Consider the following 17,576-nt stretch of genomic DNA (forward strand, 5'->3'; position numbering starts at 1 on the left):
AAATGAAATAAAATTCCAGCAGTAAAATCAAAAGAAGTTGTTTGAATTGGACAAATGGCTAGTTGGGGCTTTTGAAGGTCTCGAAGCTTTCTGACTTTTCTTAGAGCTCGTATGAAGCAAACCCGTACTTTCATGCTAAAAGGGACATTTTTAAAAGAAACAATGGAATGTTACTTGCTGTGGGTAAAACGACAGCAGTAAAAACGACAGCCCACTGTGTTTGACCACTTGCAAAGTTGTACATACTCGAAGTCTCGAACACAACCAGTAATAACTGGAAGGAGTTACAATTTTAACAGTTTTTAACTAAGAACAGTACAAGCCAATTGTTTACTAAGCCAATTAAATTAATTTAAATAAAAATAAGTTAAGTTCAACAAGTATAAGATGAAAAGAAAAAAACTTATCAGCACAAAATAAATGTTACGGAGTTCTTATAGTGCACAAAATCTCACTAATCTTATTGTTCTACGTCCCTATATAATTGGCACATTGGAATAGTTAATAATATTAGAGTTGTCTTTATTTAGTTAGGATCTGATCACATTTACTTAATTTCAGTTCATTTCAGCTCCAATCAGTTCAGTTTAGTTCAACTCCTAATTTCCCTCTCTCATAAAATATTCATTTCAGCCCAGTTCAATTCAGTGCAGTTCAGCTCCAATCAATTCAGTTCAATTCAATTCAGCTCAGCTCCAATCAGTTCCGTTCAGTTCAGCTCAACTCAGTTCAGTAAATGTGAACATGCCTTTAGTACTTTCTCCTTTTTTTACTTGACCCGCTTTGACTTTTACACTATTCATCTCCCCTTCTTTGATCTTCTTTTTGTAAATAATTGTATGGAGAAACATATTTATGAGGGATATTTTTTAATTCATCTCAAATCATAAAGTATAACTTTTACGAAGTATAATTTTTACTTATGAAGAATTAGAGTTAGGGTATGTTCTAGCTCGTTGACTGAACTGAGCTGAACTGAACTGAACTGAACTGAGCTGAACTGAACTGAACTGAGCTGAGCTGAACTGAACTAAACTGAAATGAATATTTTATAAGAGAAGGAAATTAGGAGAGCTGAACTGAACTGAGAATAAACGTATGAGAACATACCCTTATTGATATTTAAAATTTTGCATTGATAAGCATGATAAAAGAAACAAATCAAGGAAAAAAAGAACAAAGAAAGTATATTTTTCTTATATAGTCATTTATATATTCTGTTTGGCAAAAGTAGCGGTAGCGGGTAGCTGTTAAGGTAGCGAGTAGTGGTTAGAGGTTAGCTGTCAAAGTAACGATTGATAGTATGAGCGTTTGGCAAAAGTAGCGGTTGCAATACTAAAATATATCAAAATTTATATAAATATTGTTTAAAAAGTAATAAAAAGCTGTCAAACGCTACCCGCTACTTTCAAATGCTACTATTTTTAATGTCTGAGAAAAGCTACCTAAACGCTACCTCTATCGCTAACCGCTACTAAAACCGTTACCTTGCCAAACACTCTCAAATTTTTTCTGGTAGCGTTTTGACTGGTTAAAATGCTAACCGCTACCTCAAACACTACCACCAAACAGAGCCTTAAGTTTACACACTTTTTTCTATAGACTTTCGTTTTTTTTCCTACAAAGATAAATGGTCCTATCAATTTTGTATTATTTCTCTCTCACATGTTATGAAGCCAAAAAATTTTCCCCTAACTTATATGAAAACAATTGTAAAAAAGATCAACCTCCCCATCTCACCAACACAATTAGTAGTCCCCACAATCCACTAATTATATTGGGAAAACTACTCCGCTATTAACTTTCATACAATAAAAGTTTAAATTCAATATGCTAGGAACTTGATTCTGGTCTAATCGTGTCGTCCATCAATATAAGCAATGTTTATTTCATCTATTATTATTTTTTCATATTACTTCCTATATTCAACTTTACATATCATTTTCGATTGTATCAATAACTTAATACTAAAAGCGAAACCAGTGATTGACACATGTCATTTACTGGTTAAAAATTTTCCCTCCATTTTTTCTTTCCTTTTTTTTGTGTTTTTTATTTTATTTTGTCAATTCTTCATGAAAATTATTTATAGCCCATAATATTCACCTAATGAAATATTCTTATATGTCTATATTTTTATATTAAGTAATTTTTGTAATTTTCTCCAAGATTTCTACAATATTCTCATGCTAATATTTCTATAATAATCTCATTCTAATATTATAATCAATCAATAACTTAATACTAAAAGCGAAACCAGTGATTGACACATGTCATTCACTGGTTAAAAATTTTCCCTCCATTTTTTCTTTCCTTTTTTTGTGTTTTTTATTTTATTTTGTCAATTCTTCATGAAAATTATTTATAGCCTATAATATTCACCTAATGAAATATTCTTATATGTCTATATTTTTTATATTAAGTAATTTTTGTAATTTTCTCCAAGATTTCTACAATATTCTCATGCTAATATTTCTATAATAATCTCATTCTAATATTATAATTTGGGAAAGCTTTACTTATATATTAATCTCATGCTAATATTTTTTTTATAAGAGTATTTGATGTTTAATTATTTTCCTCACCTTACTTATATATCATAATAAAAACCTATGACTCACTCATTTTTAAGAATTTGATTTTTACATATAGAAAACTAAAGTTAAAGTTAACTAAACTTGTGTAAACCAATCTGTATGTCAAACTACGTCAACAAAATAAGGACAGGATAGGGTATGTATATATCATGGGTTCTAAATAATCAATAGACCCTATTTATTTTTTATTTTTTTTTTCATATTTATAAAGTCTAACACATCAATAGCATTAGAAATTTACATGCATCATTGTCAAAAAGAAATGTCAATATAGCTATTGTTTTTTACGTTTATAAATGTAATTCTTTATTTATATATAATTGTTAAATTAATGTTATAGTTTGTTAAATAATTTTATTAAAATCCGTGCATTGCACGGGACTTTAACTAGTTAATCTCTAAAGACCAACAAATGCGTATATAAAGAGTAAAAATCGCTAATATATATTAACGTACTCTAATCAAAGTTAAATTTATACGGGGTAATAATCAACCATGTTTCAAACTCGCGGATTTAAATGTGCCTTAATGAATTAAAACTCATTGTTACAAGCATGCTTAATAATTATACAAATATTAAGTTTGAAGACCGTCAATTTAAGGGCAACTTTAATCCCTTTAAGGGTAACTTTAAATTGTAATGATTTTGATTGTATTGTAATTTCTAATGGATAACATGTTATGAAAGCTAATATGCTTCATCTAAATATTATAATTGTTTATATAGGTAACATTTATATTAAAAAAATAATAACTGTTGTAGTATATAGAGATAACTTTAAATACTTATAAGGTAACATTAGCCCATCTTACAGTAATAACATAATAAAAATCTGCCTTAATCAAGAATTTGTGAAAGAAATATAGAGTAACCAAATAGGTTTGTGGCTGTTTTTCACTTGCAAAAAGCCTAAAGTCAACCAAAAGACCATTATAAAACATGACCATGATTTTAATAGTAGCCTGACTAGCCTCACACAACAAACATTAGCCATTGATATTATGGATTTCAGTTTGAAATTTTGAATCACCTATACATCATACAATAACAAATACTCCGTACAATCTAAACTTAGGCCTTGTTCTCTTCACCTTAAAAAAATAATATTAAGTAAAAATAATTTCATTTCAGTAAAAATAAGTTCAGTTTAGTAAAATTAATTTCAGTTCAGTAAAAATAATTTCAGTTCAGTAAAAATAAGTTCAGTTCAGTAAAATTCAGTTTTCTTAAAGAAGAATTATAATAGAAAATCAGTAAAAATAATTTCAGTTCAGTAAAAATAATTTCAGTTCAGTAAAATTAAGTTCAGTTCAATAAAAATAAGTTCAATTTAGTAAAAATAATTTCAGTTCAGCCAAATTAAGGTGAATCAAACAGGGCCTTAGGCTAGTTTTGATTTACCGAGCTGAAGTGAATTATTTATCAGAGATGGAAATTAAAAACTGAATTGAAGTGAAATTAAATTAAAGAGAATAAATCCTTAATTAATTACGGAGTAATTTAAAATTTAAATCAAGTAATTAGGTACCAATTAATTTGATGGGATCTACAACAAGGGTACCAGTCGTACTACTTCATAGTAAGAACTCGCGAGGAACGTGCTCATTGACGTGTAGGTAGAGGGGGTGGCGGGTAGCACTGAGTGCCCCCACAAAACTAAAGTGGTCACTTGTACTATACAAAAATCATAAAATATTCCATCTCCAAATTCTAGTAGGTTTAATAAATTCAGCATTTTCAACAAAAAAAAACCTCATTAAAACCGGCCCCTTGAATTACCAAAAAAGAAAGAAAGAAAAAAAAGGATATTTCTTGAGCAGCAGGGAATCAAATATCTCTCCATTTTACCTCCACCCTCCCTTTGAGCTGTCAAACGTCACAAACCCTCGCCTTTTTTTCTCTCCTCCTCCTTCACTTTCTCTCTCCTCCATTGAAGAGTTCTTCTTTCAACTGCTCAAGAACTTCTTCAATTCATCAATCAAATCTAATCAAAGCAATCAATCAATCATGCCTTCCACTAATTTGCTCCTCGAGGAACCAATTCGTATGGCTTCAATTCTCGAGCCATCTAAATCTGTAAGTTTTTCCTCAATCTGTAATCAATTTAATTGAATTTTAGGATTTTCATTTGTTCATCTGAATCTCTGATTTTGATCAATTTTTGCAGTCGTTTTTCCCTGCAATGACGAAGATCGTTGGAACTCTTGGTCCTCGCTCTGAATCCGTTGAAGTTATTTCCAGTTTGCTTAAAGCTGGAATGTCAGGTGATTTTTCTGCGCATTTTTTGGATTATTATCAGCGATTTTGATTCATTTCTTCGATTTTTTGATAATTTACAGTGTTTTTGGGGTTTTTGGTTTGATGTAGTTGCTAGATTTGATTTTTCATGGGGAGACGCTGATACTCATCGCCAAACTCTTGAGAATTTGAAGGCTGCTGTTAAGAGTACAAAGAAACTCTGCGCTGTATGTTGCTTTCCATTACCGCGATTTCGATTTTCTTTATTTGGTTGATTTTTTAGTAGCTAAGTGTGCTACATATACTACTAGTATGATGTGAGTTAAAAATCTGGTTTTGAGTGTGTATGAGTTTATAATTACGTAGTGTATAGGATGTACCTTTGCTTTTTCATCAAGCTGATAACTAGAAGCCGTGTTTTCGCCGAAAATGACTATAAACTGTCTTATTCAATTAAAAATTAGGTTGTTGCACTGCCGTTGGTACTTAAGTGGAGAGTACAATTTTGGTGAGGATGTTAATGTAACGGTAAAAAACCTCAAAATATTATGTATCTTTGTTTTTTCTGTTTTGAAGGTGTCCTGAGATATTATGGATCTGTGAGTAAATTTACATTGATATTGATCAAAATTTTTGGATTTTTGTTGATGTAATTTGGGAATTGTGATCTCGTTGTATTCCATACGAAATCACGATGTTCAGAAATTTTTTTGCAATTGAAAGTGTTTGCCTTTCTGGTTACCTAATGGTTTTGCCAGTATGAAGTAACTATCTGTTTTGATGTAGAGCCAAGTTATATCTTTCATAAAAGTGAAATAGAATTCTGTGGTATTTATTTGTGCTATAATTTGTTGCTGAAACAAAAGTTAGATGCTTTAGATATTCACTTATGTCTGAAAAAGTTTACAATAAGTACAACCAATCAATTCCTTCTTAATCCCATAAGTACACACAAGAAAAATTATCTTTTACGAAGTATATTTGGTTTGAGTTGGTTTTGTATTCTATAGGATGGTAATCGGGTGGTTTAAGATTTATGTTCTATTTGAGTGCAATAGCATTTTGATTATAAATACTACGTCTTGGTGATATGTTTTCAAATATTATTCTTTGTCACAATTTAATCGTTCAGCAACGATTGAAATAGATGAAAACATCTTTCTTATGTAGGTCATGCTCGACACAGTTGGGCCTGAGTTGCAAGTTGTTAATAAGACTGGGAAAGAAATCGCACTCAAGGAAAATGAATTTGTTACTCTCACACCTGACTTGGATCAAGATGCCTCCTCAGATCTATTGCCCATCAATTTCAACGGACTTGCAAAGGTTAGTAGTTTATTTTATCCATACTTGTTAATTTGTTATAGGTGGAGTGATTGTTTTTTATTAGGGAACTGGTAACATGGTTCTGGTCTTTTGCCTCCATTCCTATTTCTGGGTTTTGAAAATGGTTGGAACTTGGAAGGTTCCAACTTCCAATGTTTTTCAATAACATCTGTTAGTGTATGAATCACTATATAGTTAGAATTTGTCTACTTCTCCATTTTGGCAGATTTAAACAATTAACACAGCATTGCATAAGATGTGAACTATTATGCTATAGGTTGCTTTAAACCACTGAGATTAAGTGTAATTTTCCTTTTTGCAGCTTTCCTGCAAATGAGAATATACTCTTTACATTTTATATTTACACTCTTTTCTATTTCTCACTTTACACACTATTTTTTTTTCCAACTTTTATTTAATCGATTATCTTGGTATGCTCTTTTTCCGTCACGGACGTTTCCTTGTGACGATTCATGTTAGCCAACCCCAAATCATTTTGGGATTAAGGCTTTGTTGTTGTTGTTGGAAGAAATCCTTGTCTTTTCCTCCAATTCTTCCTGCTGTCTCCATTTATAGTGTTCAAATTCCTTTTTATCTATATAACTTTACATATATGTTTTAAAGATTTTTGGGAATCATTGGGTGCCCCCCCCCCCCCCCCCCCCCCTTCTCTTAAATTTGTCTGATTCATATTTGCAAACATGATGTATGCCTTTTATTTGGATTATTAAATGGTTTATGTCTGTGGGTGTGTTGTGTATTTGTAAATGTATCTAATTATTTTCACCAATTAGGAGGCTTTTATACCCATGTCTGTATTTTAGACTGGGTAATTCATTACATACTAATAGATTTTATGACAGACTATTATTTTCCTTAATTTTACCAAAAAGCTGACAAATCTGACACTGTATAAAGTTTTTTATGCTTTGTTTGTATGTTTATGGAACATTCAAGCAAATTTGGTTTATAATGTGCTATACTAAGTGCATATTGAATGTTTTACAGGCTGTGAAGAAGGGAGATATGATCTTTATGGGTAAATATTTGTTCACTGGAAGTGAAACTACATCTGTTTGGCTGGAGGTGAGAATAAATTTGTTAACTATGTTACTGTAATTTATTTGCGTTTGTTTTGGCTTTTATATATATGAGGTTCGTGGTGCTCTATTTATTACATGCATACAGGTCTCTTAATAAAAAAAACTACGGAATTGCAACTTTAAGTTTTAAGTTTGATAAATTTTACCGCCAATTGTTTAAATTGCTAGTATTTTTTGCATCTGAGTTACAATGGTCTGCATTATTTGAGTAGGTTTCTGAGGTGAAAGGGGATGATGTGGTTTGTGTGATCAACAATTCCGCAACATTGGATGGCACACTTTTCACTTTGCATGCTTCACAAGTTCGCATAGATATGCCTACTCTGTCAGAGAAGGACAAGGAGGTCTGTAATCTTTTTGTTAATTCAGTTCTTTAAGTGTTTTCGTTTTTATGTATATTTTTTTTTTTATCTTTACTCTTTATTTTACAACGCTCATTATTTTTAATCATTAATCTGTTGATTAATTAAATTTTGTGACAAGATTTATATTCTTACCCATCTTTTTTCTCTTTGAGTTTTTTTTTGTTTTTGCTTCTCCTCCATGTAGAGTGAATCTAGAATATGGAGGAAGATGTATTGGATATTTTTCTAGGATCGCCACTTCTGTTAAAATTTCTTCCAAGATTTTTCCAGCAGTCAATTTAATTTATAACAAATTTCTATTATGTTTATTTCCCTGCTGTGCTGTTAAAGTCTTTTAGCAATTTATGAATGTGTTTGTATGATGGAACTGATACATTTAAGCTTGAGTATGCATAAGCTTAGATCATTCCCTGATATGAGGCTGACAATTTTTGTAGATTGGAGACACAATGCTGTGATCTTTAAAATCATTCCCTGATATGAGGTTGACACATTTTTAGATTGGGGACACGATGCTGTTATCTTTAAAATATTGATGATACGGTTCAATCTATGATGGACATGCAACGTAGTTAATGTTAAAAGTAATAATGCAAGAGATTGGCTTGGTGGGGTTGAGAATTACTTGATACTATTCAGCAGAGTTTTTAGCTAGGTTTCACTTTCATTTTGTCTTTTTTCTTCTACTTCTTGTTTTTTTACCCCTCAAAATGTTTTTAAGAACATCATAGTGCAAGGAATACAAAAAGAGTGTAATGGGTATTTGCATTTTTCTGTGCATCATTGATGTTTACAATGGATTTCCTGAAGTAGCAATCCAAGGGGTACTTTATCAGATTAGGTGCTGTCTTGTGGTTTTTCTGAGATAGATGGTGCATATTAGTGCTTGATACGACTATACGAGTATTAACCATTTGGTCACCTATATGATATGGTTTGGACTTTGGAGGTTGTAGCTTTAGAATCTTGGTAGACTAAATCCATGTAAATGACAATAGGAATTAATATAATTGATATGACATCAATGAGGCTTTGGGTTATTATATGAAAGTTTATAAATTATCTGCCCGGGGGGGGGGGGGGGGGGGGGGGGGGGGGGGGGGGGGGGGGGGGGGGGGGGGGGGGGTTGCAGGTTTTTATTGGTTTATTTTATGCTTGATTTTTGCCTTTTATCTCCAGCTTTCTTGTTCTTATTGGATCAATAATTTAACCTCTTCAATGCTGTTCAGGTTATAAGCACCTGGGGTGTTCAAAACAAAATTGACTTTCTTTCACTGTCATATACTCGTCATGCAGAAGATGTTCGCCAAGTAGGTGGTGCAATATGGTTATCTTTTGAGTAATCTCCTTCTATGCATTCCTATATTTAATTGTATCTTTTCGTTTTTGTTTAGGCACGTGAGCTGCTGTCAAGTTTAGGTGATCTTAGTCAGACTCAGATATTTGCAAAGATTGAAAATGTTGAGGTACGAGCCATCATGCTTCATTCCACAATAATGAGCTTCTAAAATCCTCTTTATTCATTCCCCAGCATTATATGCTGTATTGCTTTCAATATTTTGATTAATTGTACATTATTGAATTACTTAATGTTTTATATGTCTAGGGTTTGACTCATTTTGATGAAATTCTACAAGAAGCAGATGGTATCATTCTTTCCCGTGGAAATTTGGGCATAGATCTCCCTCCTCAGAAGGTCTGCCATTTTTGCAACACTGACTTTAGTTGCTTCCCGTCTTCTATTTATAGTTCAAACACGCTCTAGCAGTGGATATGCACTGTTATCCACTATTTTAACTAATCTTCTGTTATTTTTCCAATGAAGGTTTTCTTGTTCCAAAAGGCTGCTTTACACAGATGCAATATGGTTGGGAAGCCTGCTGTTGTTACTCGTGTTGTTGATAGCATGACCAATAATCTGAGGCCTACACGTGCTGAGGCAACTGATGTTGCGAATGCTGTATTAGATGGTCTGTCAACCATGCTTTGTTCCTAGCTGTTAATATTTAATTTTTATCTTGGCTGTCCTCTTATTCATTTTTATTTGTAATGTCCTCAAACTGTTTCCTACATGTCTTTTTTGTGTTCCCTGTGTGCATGCAATTTATCCCAGTAAAAGGCATTTTAGTATTGTGCTCTATTATAGATATATGATGCACAACTCATGATTGGTTGACTGTTAATGATTTCAGGTAGTGATGCAATTCTTCTTGGAGCTGAGACACACCGAGGTTTATATCCTGTTGACACTGTTAGAACAGTTGATAGGATTTGTTTTGAGGTAAACTGAATATCTGGGGCCTTGTCACCATGCAGAATCCTTTTCAATATTGTCTTCATGCCTGTTTATTCCCTTTTTGTGTATTTAATTATTTATTACTGACTCTTACTTTATAATGTAGGCTGAAAAGGTATTCAATCAAGATCAGTACTTCAAGAAAGCTGTCAAGTATGTGGGAGAGCCAATGTCTCACCTGGAATCTATCGGTTCTTCTGCTGTAAGTCCCATCTAAAATTTTACGTTTACATGTGTATGTGTATGTGTATGTCTATATTAATATATATTATAATATCTGAAATTAGTGTGTCCTCTGTTGTAGGTGCGTGCTGCCTTGAAGGTAAAGGCATCTGTGATCATCTGTTTCACTTCTTCTGGGAGGGCTGCAAGGTATATTTCAAACTAAAATTTAGCATTATGTTTATGTTAAATGCTCAACGAGCCTCTCTCCACCCCCAAACATTACATAGGAAAATAAGATGTTGCAAACTAGCTATACTTTGTGTCTTTGTATTCTGGATAAAGGTAATGTTTGTGCCCCTGAAGGCCCTGATGACTTGGCGAGGGAATTGATGTGATGGTATCTCTTGAAAATTTAAGCAGTATCTATTAAACAGTTGACTCACGGTCATGTTAATGGTTTTTTGCAGGTTGCTTGCTAAATACCGGCCACCAATGCCAATTCTCTCAGTTGTGATTCCTCGTCTTAAGACAAATCAACTAAAGTGGAGCTTTAGTGGTGCCTTTGAGGTAAGCAGGCTGGAATCTTGTTGTGTTCAAGTTGGTTGATAATAGATATTGACATCGGCATGTTTTTCAGGGCATGCGATTTGATAATCCTATTTTTACTACGGTATACTTTCCATCCCAAAAAGTTGGTTTCCTTCAAAAAAAAAAAAAAAAAAAGTCAGTCAGGCCAAATCACTTAATGTATTGTATTTGTTGACAACACATATATGATAAGTGTTGTTATGTTACAACTTTAATGCAACTCTGACTATTGTTATGTAAATTAAATAATGTTATGTGCTATTGAAACCATAATCATTACAACTTTTTGGGATGGAGAGCAACCATTTTGTCAGCTGAAGGAAATGCTGTTAATGGTTCTGAAATTTCTTTTTGAGTATCTTATTCATTATCTGTTTTGTCCTTTACGATTGAATTTGTCTTGATATTATCAGCATATAATAATTTTTTTTTTTTATCAGTATGTGATAGATAATAAGGAAAAGCTGGTAGTATATAATATCAAGCTGAAAATCTTTTAATTTTTCACTTCAGCTACAATGTATATGTTGGTTCAGTTGAATGGTGCATCGTCCAACATACGGTGTCTTGTCGATGCTGGGATATGAAGTCCCTTAACTTGTCTAAATATGTTTTATTTCTGTTCTGTTTTATACATTTTCTGGTTTCTATTTATCTGCATTTGTGGTATACTTTCCAGGATGTTGGGCTACTTTTCTGACACACTGTTTCTTTTCTCAATTAATTGTCAGGCAAGGCAGTCATTGATAGTTAGAGGCCTCTTCCCAATGCTTGCGGATCCTAGACATCCCGTAAGTTTGTCAATTAATCTTTCATTGTTTGTTCTCTCCCTTTTTTTTTTAAATAATTTTTCCCAGAAACTTGATTCACCTAATGTTACCTTCTACTTTCAATTTTTAATTTCTATCGCTGTTAATCTTATTAGACTTCCATTCACTCTAGGCCACTTTCCCATGTTGTGTTTGTTATAATGTGTACTGTATTAGATTTTTAGATGTATCAGATGTTGAAAGTTTGCTTTAATTTTATGGCTCCTATTTGTTGCCAAGTAAAATTGATGTTGAAGTGACTGAGTTACTGAGTGAATATTGCACCAAAAATTCAGTAGTTGAAATAAATATTTTTTCATGATTGGGTATCATTTCAATTCTTATTACGCAGGCTGAGTCTACAAGTGCGACAAATGAAACCATCTTGAAGGTTGCACTAGATCACGGAAAGGCTTTGGGAATCGTCAAATCACATGATCGAGTTGTCATTTGCCAGAAACTTGGTGATGCATCCGTGGTCAAGATCATCGAGTTGGAGGATTAAGCCTGATACTGCCTTTGTTAAAAGTATCTTTCACAGGGGTGCTGGAACTCGTTAATGGGATAGGATAATCTTTGCGAAGCCAGTTTACGAATTTTGATTCTAGTCGATATGCATAATGTTATATCATAAAGTTATCTGAACAATGTGACCCATAGTCATGGATATGCCATGACTCCCATTTTTTGGTAAATGGCACAGATCAATGTTGTCTATGTTTGTGCTTCTGCGACTGTCTGATGTTGAATTCGAGAACCTTGATTCCTTGAAGTCAACATAATTCCCCCGGGTGGGCAATATAGACGAAAACAAAGTGTATAATGTCCCTAGGGGCTGTGACTGCAAATTTTTTATGATCACTTGGCACTTTTGTAGTTTTGTTGTAGGTAATGAAGTTAAATTACACCTTTGTTTTACAGTAAGTGCACTATATTAACTGACCATTGCTGATGCAAAACTTAATCTCTATAATATTTTTTTTTAAAAATAATTAATGAAAAAAAAAATCACAATCAAAATAGAAACAAATAGGAACAGATGTCAAAACAATATTGGTTATACTTTGTACTCCATATATTTTTTTCTTTTTCTTTTTCTAAATTATATTGGCATTTTGGTAGATGTTATATATAGACATAAGGGCTATATAAAAGCATTAATAACATATTTTATTCTCTTATGTTTTCAAGAAAACACGGAGTAAAATAGATTAATCAATTTACTCAATTACGTAATTAATACTATTCACACATATACTATTAATTACAATAAGAATGCATTTTCCCAAGAAAAAAAACTCAATCATCGGCTCTCAATTCATTTTCTCTGAAATATAATCAGCCCCATATGAAATACATAGTGAAGCTCACTGATGATAAAACTCCATCCTCCATGAAAGAAAGATCTCGTTGGGGCAAAATTGAAGCTGTTTCGAATTAGCTCCGGTTCCGTTAATCCTTGAGGGTTGGTAAAGGTTTACCGTCCAATTCAGCTCCTGCACAGTCAACACAAATCAGCTAACCCGGGGGTTATCCGGGAATAACCGCTCCGATGCTAAAGTTAGCAATTTGATGAGAAGAATAAATGACAAGGTAAGAAAGTATTTCTAGAGAGAGAAAGAGATAAAGATGTAGAGAGAGAGAGATTGTACCTTATAATGAAAATATGCTTGGGTATTTATAGGAAGGTAACCAAGCTGGTGCCACCTATCAACATAGGTGCCAGACCGACCTTGTAGGCAGCAGGTGCCTATGTGGCCTGAAACAGCTTTCCACGTGGCCAGGAAAGGCCGACATGGATGTTAAGCCGGTATGCTAATCAAGACTTGATTAGCGATATAAATGTTTATATACGGCTAATTATTGACGGTGTCGGCACTATCCCGTACAGAAGCTCACTGACGATAAAACTCCATCAAAATAAATAAATATAATCAACTATATATATGATGTATAAAACAATAAATTATAACATTTGATCTATGGTTTATCGGCAATTGCTTGTAAATCCCCTTCAATTCAAGGTATACGTATAACTTCTGCCAAAAGTCTAATATATTTGTCATATGAATGATATGATATCATGAAATTTGGCAGATATTTTTTGACGAATTTTTAAGGTTTATCAATTTGGGTTGAAATATTTTTGGGTAGTACTGTAATATATATGTTATTGTGATGATTTTTGAGTTTTAGAGTAGATGTTATGGCTTTTGTTTGAGATGTTTGACATGTTTCTAATTATTATGTAGTAAGCTATGTTTTGTTAATAAAAGGCTAATTATATTCATGTTTATTGCTTGGTTGAATGAATGTGTTTACAGAATTTACAATGCTTGATTTTTATGGGACATGAAGATGTGAAATGGAGAATTTTTATGATTTGCAGAAGTTTATAATCAGTTTACTACTTTACTATTCTTAAAAAAAAAAAAGTTTAAATGCTTCGTTATTAAATGTAGTGTGATGACAATTTATTCTACCAATTACACTACATTAAATGAATCAGTTTTTAAATCAATAATAATATTAGATTCCCTTGGAATAAGGAAAAGAACATTAATATTGTGAAATTGTTGATTTTTATGTATAACCTTTAGGACTATGTATATCAAAACCCAATTTACTGAAATGGAGGAAATATTAGAAGATTTGAAATTGGAGACCGAATAAAAATGAGCTAGCAATGCAAGTATAATACGACATTTTGTTCAAATTTTAAATTCAGGTCTTGTCTCACTTTACAATTGTCTTTTCAATTAATTTTGAAAATTACTGCCGAGATCATAATTAGAAATAATATACTTGTAGTTAGTAATAATAACTCTAATAAGAACTCAAAAGTGGATGAAAATTTTGAAAAAGAGAATCCAAAATGCACTGTTATCGCTTAATTTATTTATATAATTAACAAGCCAATAGAGAATATAACCAGAGCGCCCATGGCCTAATGGATAAGGCGCTTGACTTCTAATCAAGCGATTGTGGGTTCGAGTCCCACTGGGCGTGATTATTTTATTTTATTTATTTATTTTTTTTGCATGCTCTATTCTTCTTTTTTACTCGCATAACAAACTCTACCTTTGTAAGTTTGACTGTTTGTCTAGCTAGTGTTTGGTCCAAGCTTTGCTTCAGTCGTTACTTTTTATTTTAAAAAACGTAATATGTATTTGTTTTCAAATCTTGTGAATAATAAATTATATAACTTCTAATTTAATTAATAAATGAAATGAATATATATGTTATGTGAAAATTAAAACATTAATAAAAGTTGGTTGAGATGGTTAATATATGACCTTCATGTGTAAGAGGTTACGGGTTTGAATCTTGCTCAAAGCATAATTTTAGTATAGATTTTGACAATTATTATAACAAAATGTTAGCTGTTGGTCTCTTATTTTTATCTCTTAAAAATAGTGTGTGGATATTTATACTCTTAATTTTTTTAAAAAAAACATATTTTCCCTCATTTTGATGGCAACAACTAAAGTTGTGATATAAAGACAAAACAAAAGAGCTCCCAAGACATAACTAGCTATGGCGCACATTAACCACCCTGATATGATACATACTTCCTCCGTTCTGTTAATATTGCAACAAGGAGAAAATTACGCATCCCAAAACACATTTTATATGCTAAATATCTATTATTGTGTAAGAGTAAAAAATATAAAAACTTGATATTGTGAAAGTATTTTATAAGACGAATCCAACAATATCCCACTTCACTATATTTTGCTTAACGTATAACTCATATTATATGGTCAAACAAGAGTGATGAATAGTGCAAAAAGTCCATTGTTGCAATATTAATAGAACGGAGGAAGTATATTACAAAGTATTAATTGATAAGAAGTTTTAAGTTAGACCTTTAATATTGGCATTAAACAACCATTATTACCCAACCTGGTTTTTTAAGTGCTCCATTGGCAATTTTGACACTATTTATTTGATCTACTTTGATAAATGTTTTAACTTTATATGTAAGAAAAAATGAATTCTTTTAGGTATTTGTTAGAATTCTCTTAATGAATAAATTATTAATATTAAATTGTTGTAACTTATATTTAATGATAATTAAAGAATTAAAAATATTATTTGTCAAAATTTTGCATAGGTGAGTGTGTCACATCACTGTAGGGCACTTATAAAAAAAAAAAGGAGTATCATTTTTTTTTTTCTAAATGCAATAAAAACAATTAAAGTAAAAATCTAAACTGGTCCGAGTTTATAATTGGATTTATAACCAGTTTTATCGATCTTTGCCCGGATGGCCGGTCTAATCTTGGTAATTGTTAATGAAGCACCACACTATCACCAATAGGGGTGAACATGGTTTGGTTTGGTGCGGTTTGAGTCCAAACCAAACCAAACCGCAAAATACGGTTTGGTAAAATTTTCAAACCAAACCAAACCATATTAGTATTGAAACCAAACCAAACCAAACCGTAATAATACTGTTTGGTGCGGTTTGGTTTGCGGTTTATGATGAGATGATATTTTTTTTCCCAAAAATTGTCAAATAATACTTCACTAATTTATAATAATGTTTAAATAAGTAGCCCTAACGGATTAAATTGTACTACAAAGTTGCAGTAAAAATATCAAGTGCTAACACATAATAAAAATAATACATAACAATAAAAGATATTCATATGAGTACTACATTATAGTCATTAATTATAGAGTATTGACGGTATAGTTTTTTATCTATTTTTCATGGTTTTTTTTATTTATTCTTTAATTTTTTTATATAACATAAAAAAAAAAAATTATTGAAAAATTATATAAATATTAAAATACGGTTTATTGGTTTACGGTTTGGTTTGGTTTATAATTTTTGCAAAACCAAACCAAACCATAAACCATATTTACAAAAAAAATCGAGACCAAACCGTAATTTTATAAACCGTAAACCAAACCAAACCGCTAAAATACGGTTTGGTCTGGTTTGGTTACGGTCCAGACCAAACTGTGTACAACCCTAATCACCAATATGTCGTCTATAATTGTATAATTCTTACTCCTTCCGTTTTTAAATACTTGCTTCACTTTTCTTTTTCGGCCATTTTTAAATACTTGCTCCATTTCCTTATTTAGAAAGTTTTTACAATATTTAACTAATTTATCTCACCTAGTGGACCCACCACATATTTTCTCTCCTCCAATCCTCTCCTCTACTTTTGCTTTTTACAATTTTTTATTGTACCACTTACCCCACTACCTCCATATATATTATTATTTTCTCCAATTTCTTCTAAAACTCCGCGTATGAAGAAATGAAGCAAGTATTTAAAAACGGAGGGAGTATAAATTTAATCCTAACAAGATTAAAAAAAATGAATACCTAGAATTATGCCAACAAATTCAATACCATCTAATGATGAGTTAAATCCCTGGTATGTAAGCAAACAGTCAAACACTGTTCAGCAAAACCTCTAATCGCATCTTTGAGTTCCTAAATTCCAATTACTCCCTCCGTGTTTTTTTAAGTGTTACACTTTTCATTTCCGGGCGTGTTTTTTTTAAGTGTTACACTTTCTTTTTTTGGCAAAAAGCTACATTAAAAAATTATATCTCTCTCATCTCACGGTCCCCACTCAAACCCACTAATACTTTTTTTTATCATATCTTTCCTCTCACATTTATTACTTTTCAATAAACTATTCACAAACTTTTAAAAAAATCCGGTGTACAATAATTATTGTACATCCATTACAAAGATAGCTAAAAGTGATTAAAAGTTACCTCTGAAATGAATAAAAGTTACCCCAATATGCATAAAAGTAACCCAATTCAAATAAAAATTATCTACACTTTATTAGTAAAGAATCACATTTTAAATGATTAAAAATCAATTATTAGTGATTGAATGTAATTAAATTACCTTTATAAAACTTTTCTTGTTGTCTATTTATATAAAAAATGTATTATATTTAAAGTTACCCAAAAACAGACAAAAAGTTACCCTAAAATTAGCTAAAAGTTACCTTTATACTGCTCGATGTACACTAATATTAGTGTAAACCAGATGTATACAAAAGTTTTTGTAAACTATTAACCTCACTATCTTTCTTTTACAATTTTT

The 17,576-nt window shown here is 31.7% G+C and overlaps 1 protein-coding gene and 1 non-coding gene across 3 annotated transcripts; both read left to right on the forward strand.

Moving 5' to 3' along the window:
* Window positions 1-4,379: 4,379 nt before the first annotated feature.
* LOC145623820 (pyruvate kinase 1, cytosolic-like) lies at window positions 4,380-12,364 on the forward strand. Of its 2 annotated transcripts, XM_081676691.1 has the most exons (17): window positions 4,380-4,674; window positions 4,766-4,862; window positions 4,966-5,063; window positions 6,007-6,162; window positions 7,171-7,248; window positions 7,478-7,609; window positions 8,860-8,940; window positions 9,025-9,096; window positions 9,237-9,326; window positions 9,456-9,600; window positions 9,823-9,911; window positions 10,033-10,128; window positions 10,231-10,298; window positions 10,559-10,658; window positions 10,729-10,761; window positions 11,411-11,470; window positions 11,841-12,364. In XM_081676691.1, exons 1-17 carry the CDS (start codon window positions 4,606-4,608, stop codon window positions 11,991-11,993), a joined length of 1,617 nt encoding a protein of 538 aa, XP_081532817.1. In that variant the 5' UTR covers window positions 4,380-4,605; the 3' UTR covers window positions 11,994-12,364. The 2 variants fall into 2 exon arrangements, with proteins under 2 accessions (XP_081532817.1, XP_081532818.1); XM_081676692.1 differs by lacking the exon at window positions 10,729-10,761 and having other exon boundaries at window positions 4,388-4,674.
* Window positions 12,365-14,424: 2,060 nt separating this feature from the next.
* TRNAR-UCU (transfer RNA arginine (anticodon UCU)) lies at window positions 14,425-14,497 on the forward strand. The gene has a single exon. It is a non-coding gene; the product is annotated as a tRNA-Arg (tRNA).
* Window positions 14,498-17,576: the final 3,079 nt, after the last annotated feature.

This window comes from Chenopodium album, chromosome 3, assembly GCF_948465745.1.
Source record: "Chenopodium album chromosome 3, dcCheAlbu1.1, whole genome shotgun sequence".
Classification (NCBI taxonomy): domain Eukaryota; kingdom Viridiplantae; phylum Streptophyta; class Magnoliopsida; order Caryophyllales; family Amaranthaceae; genus Chenopodium; species Chenopodium album.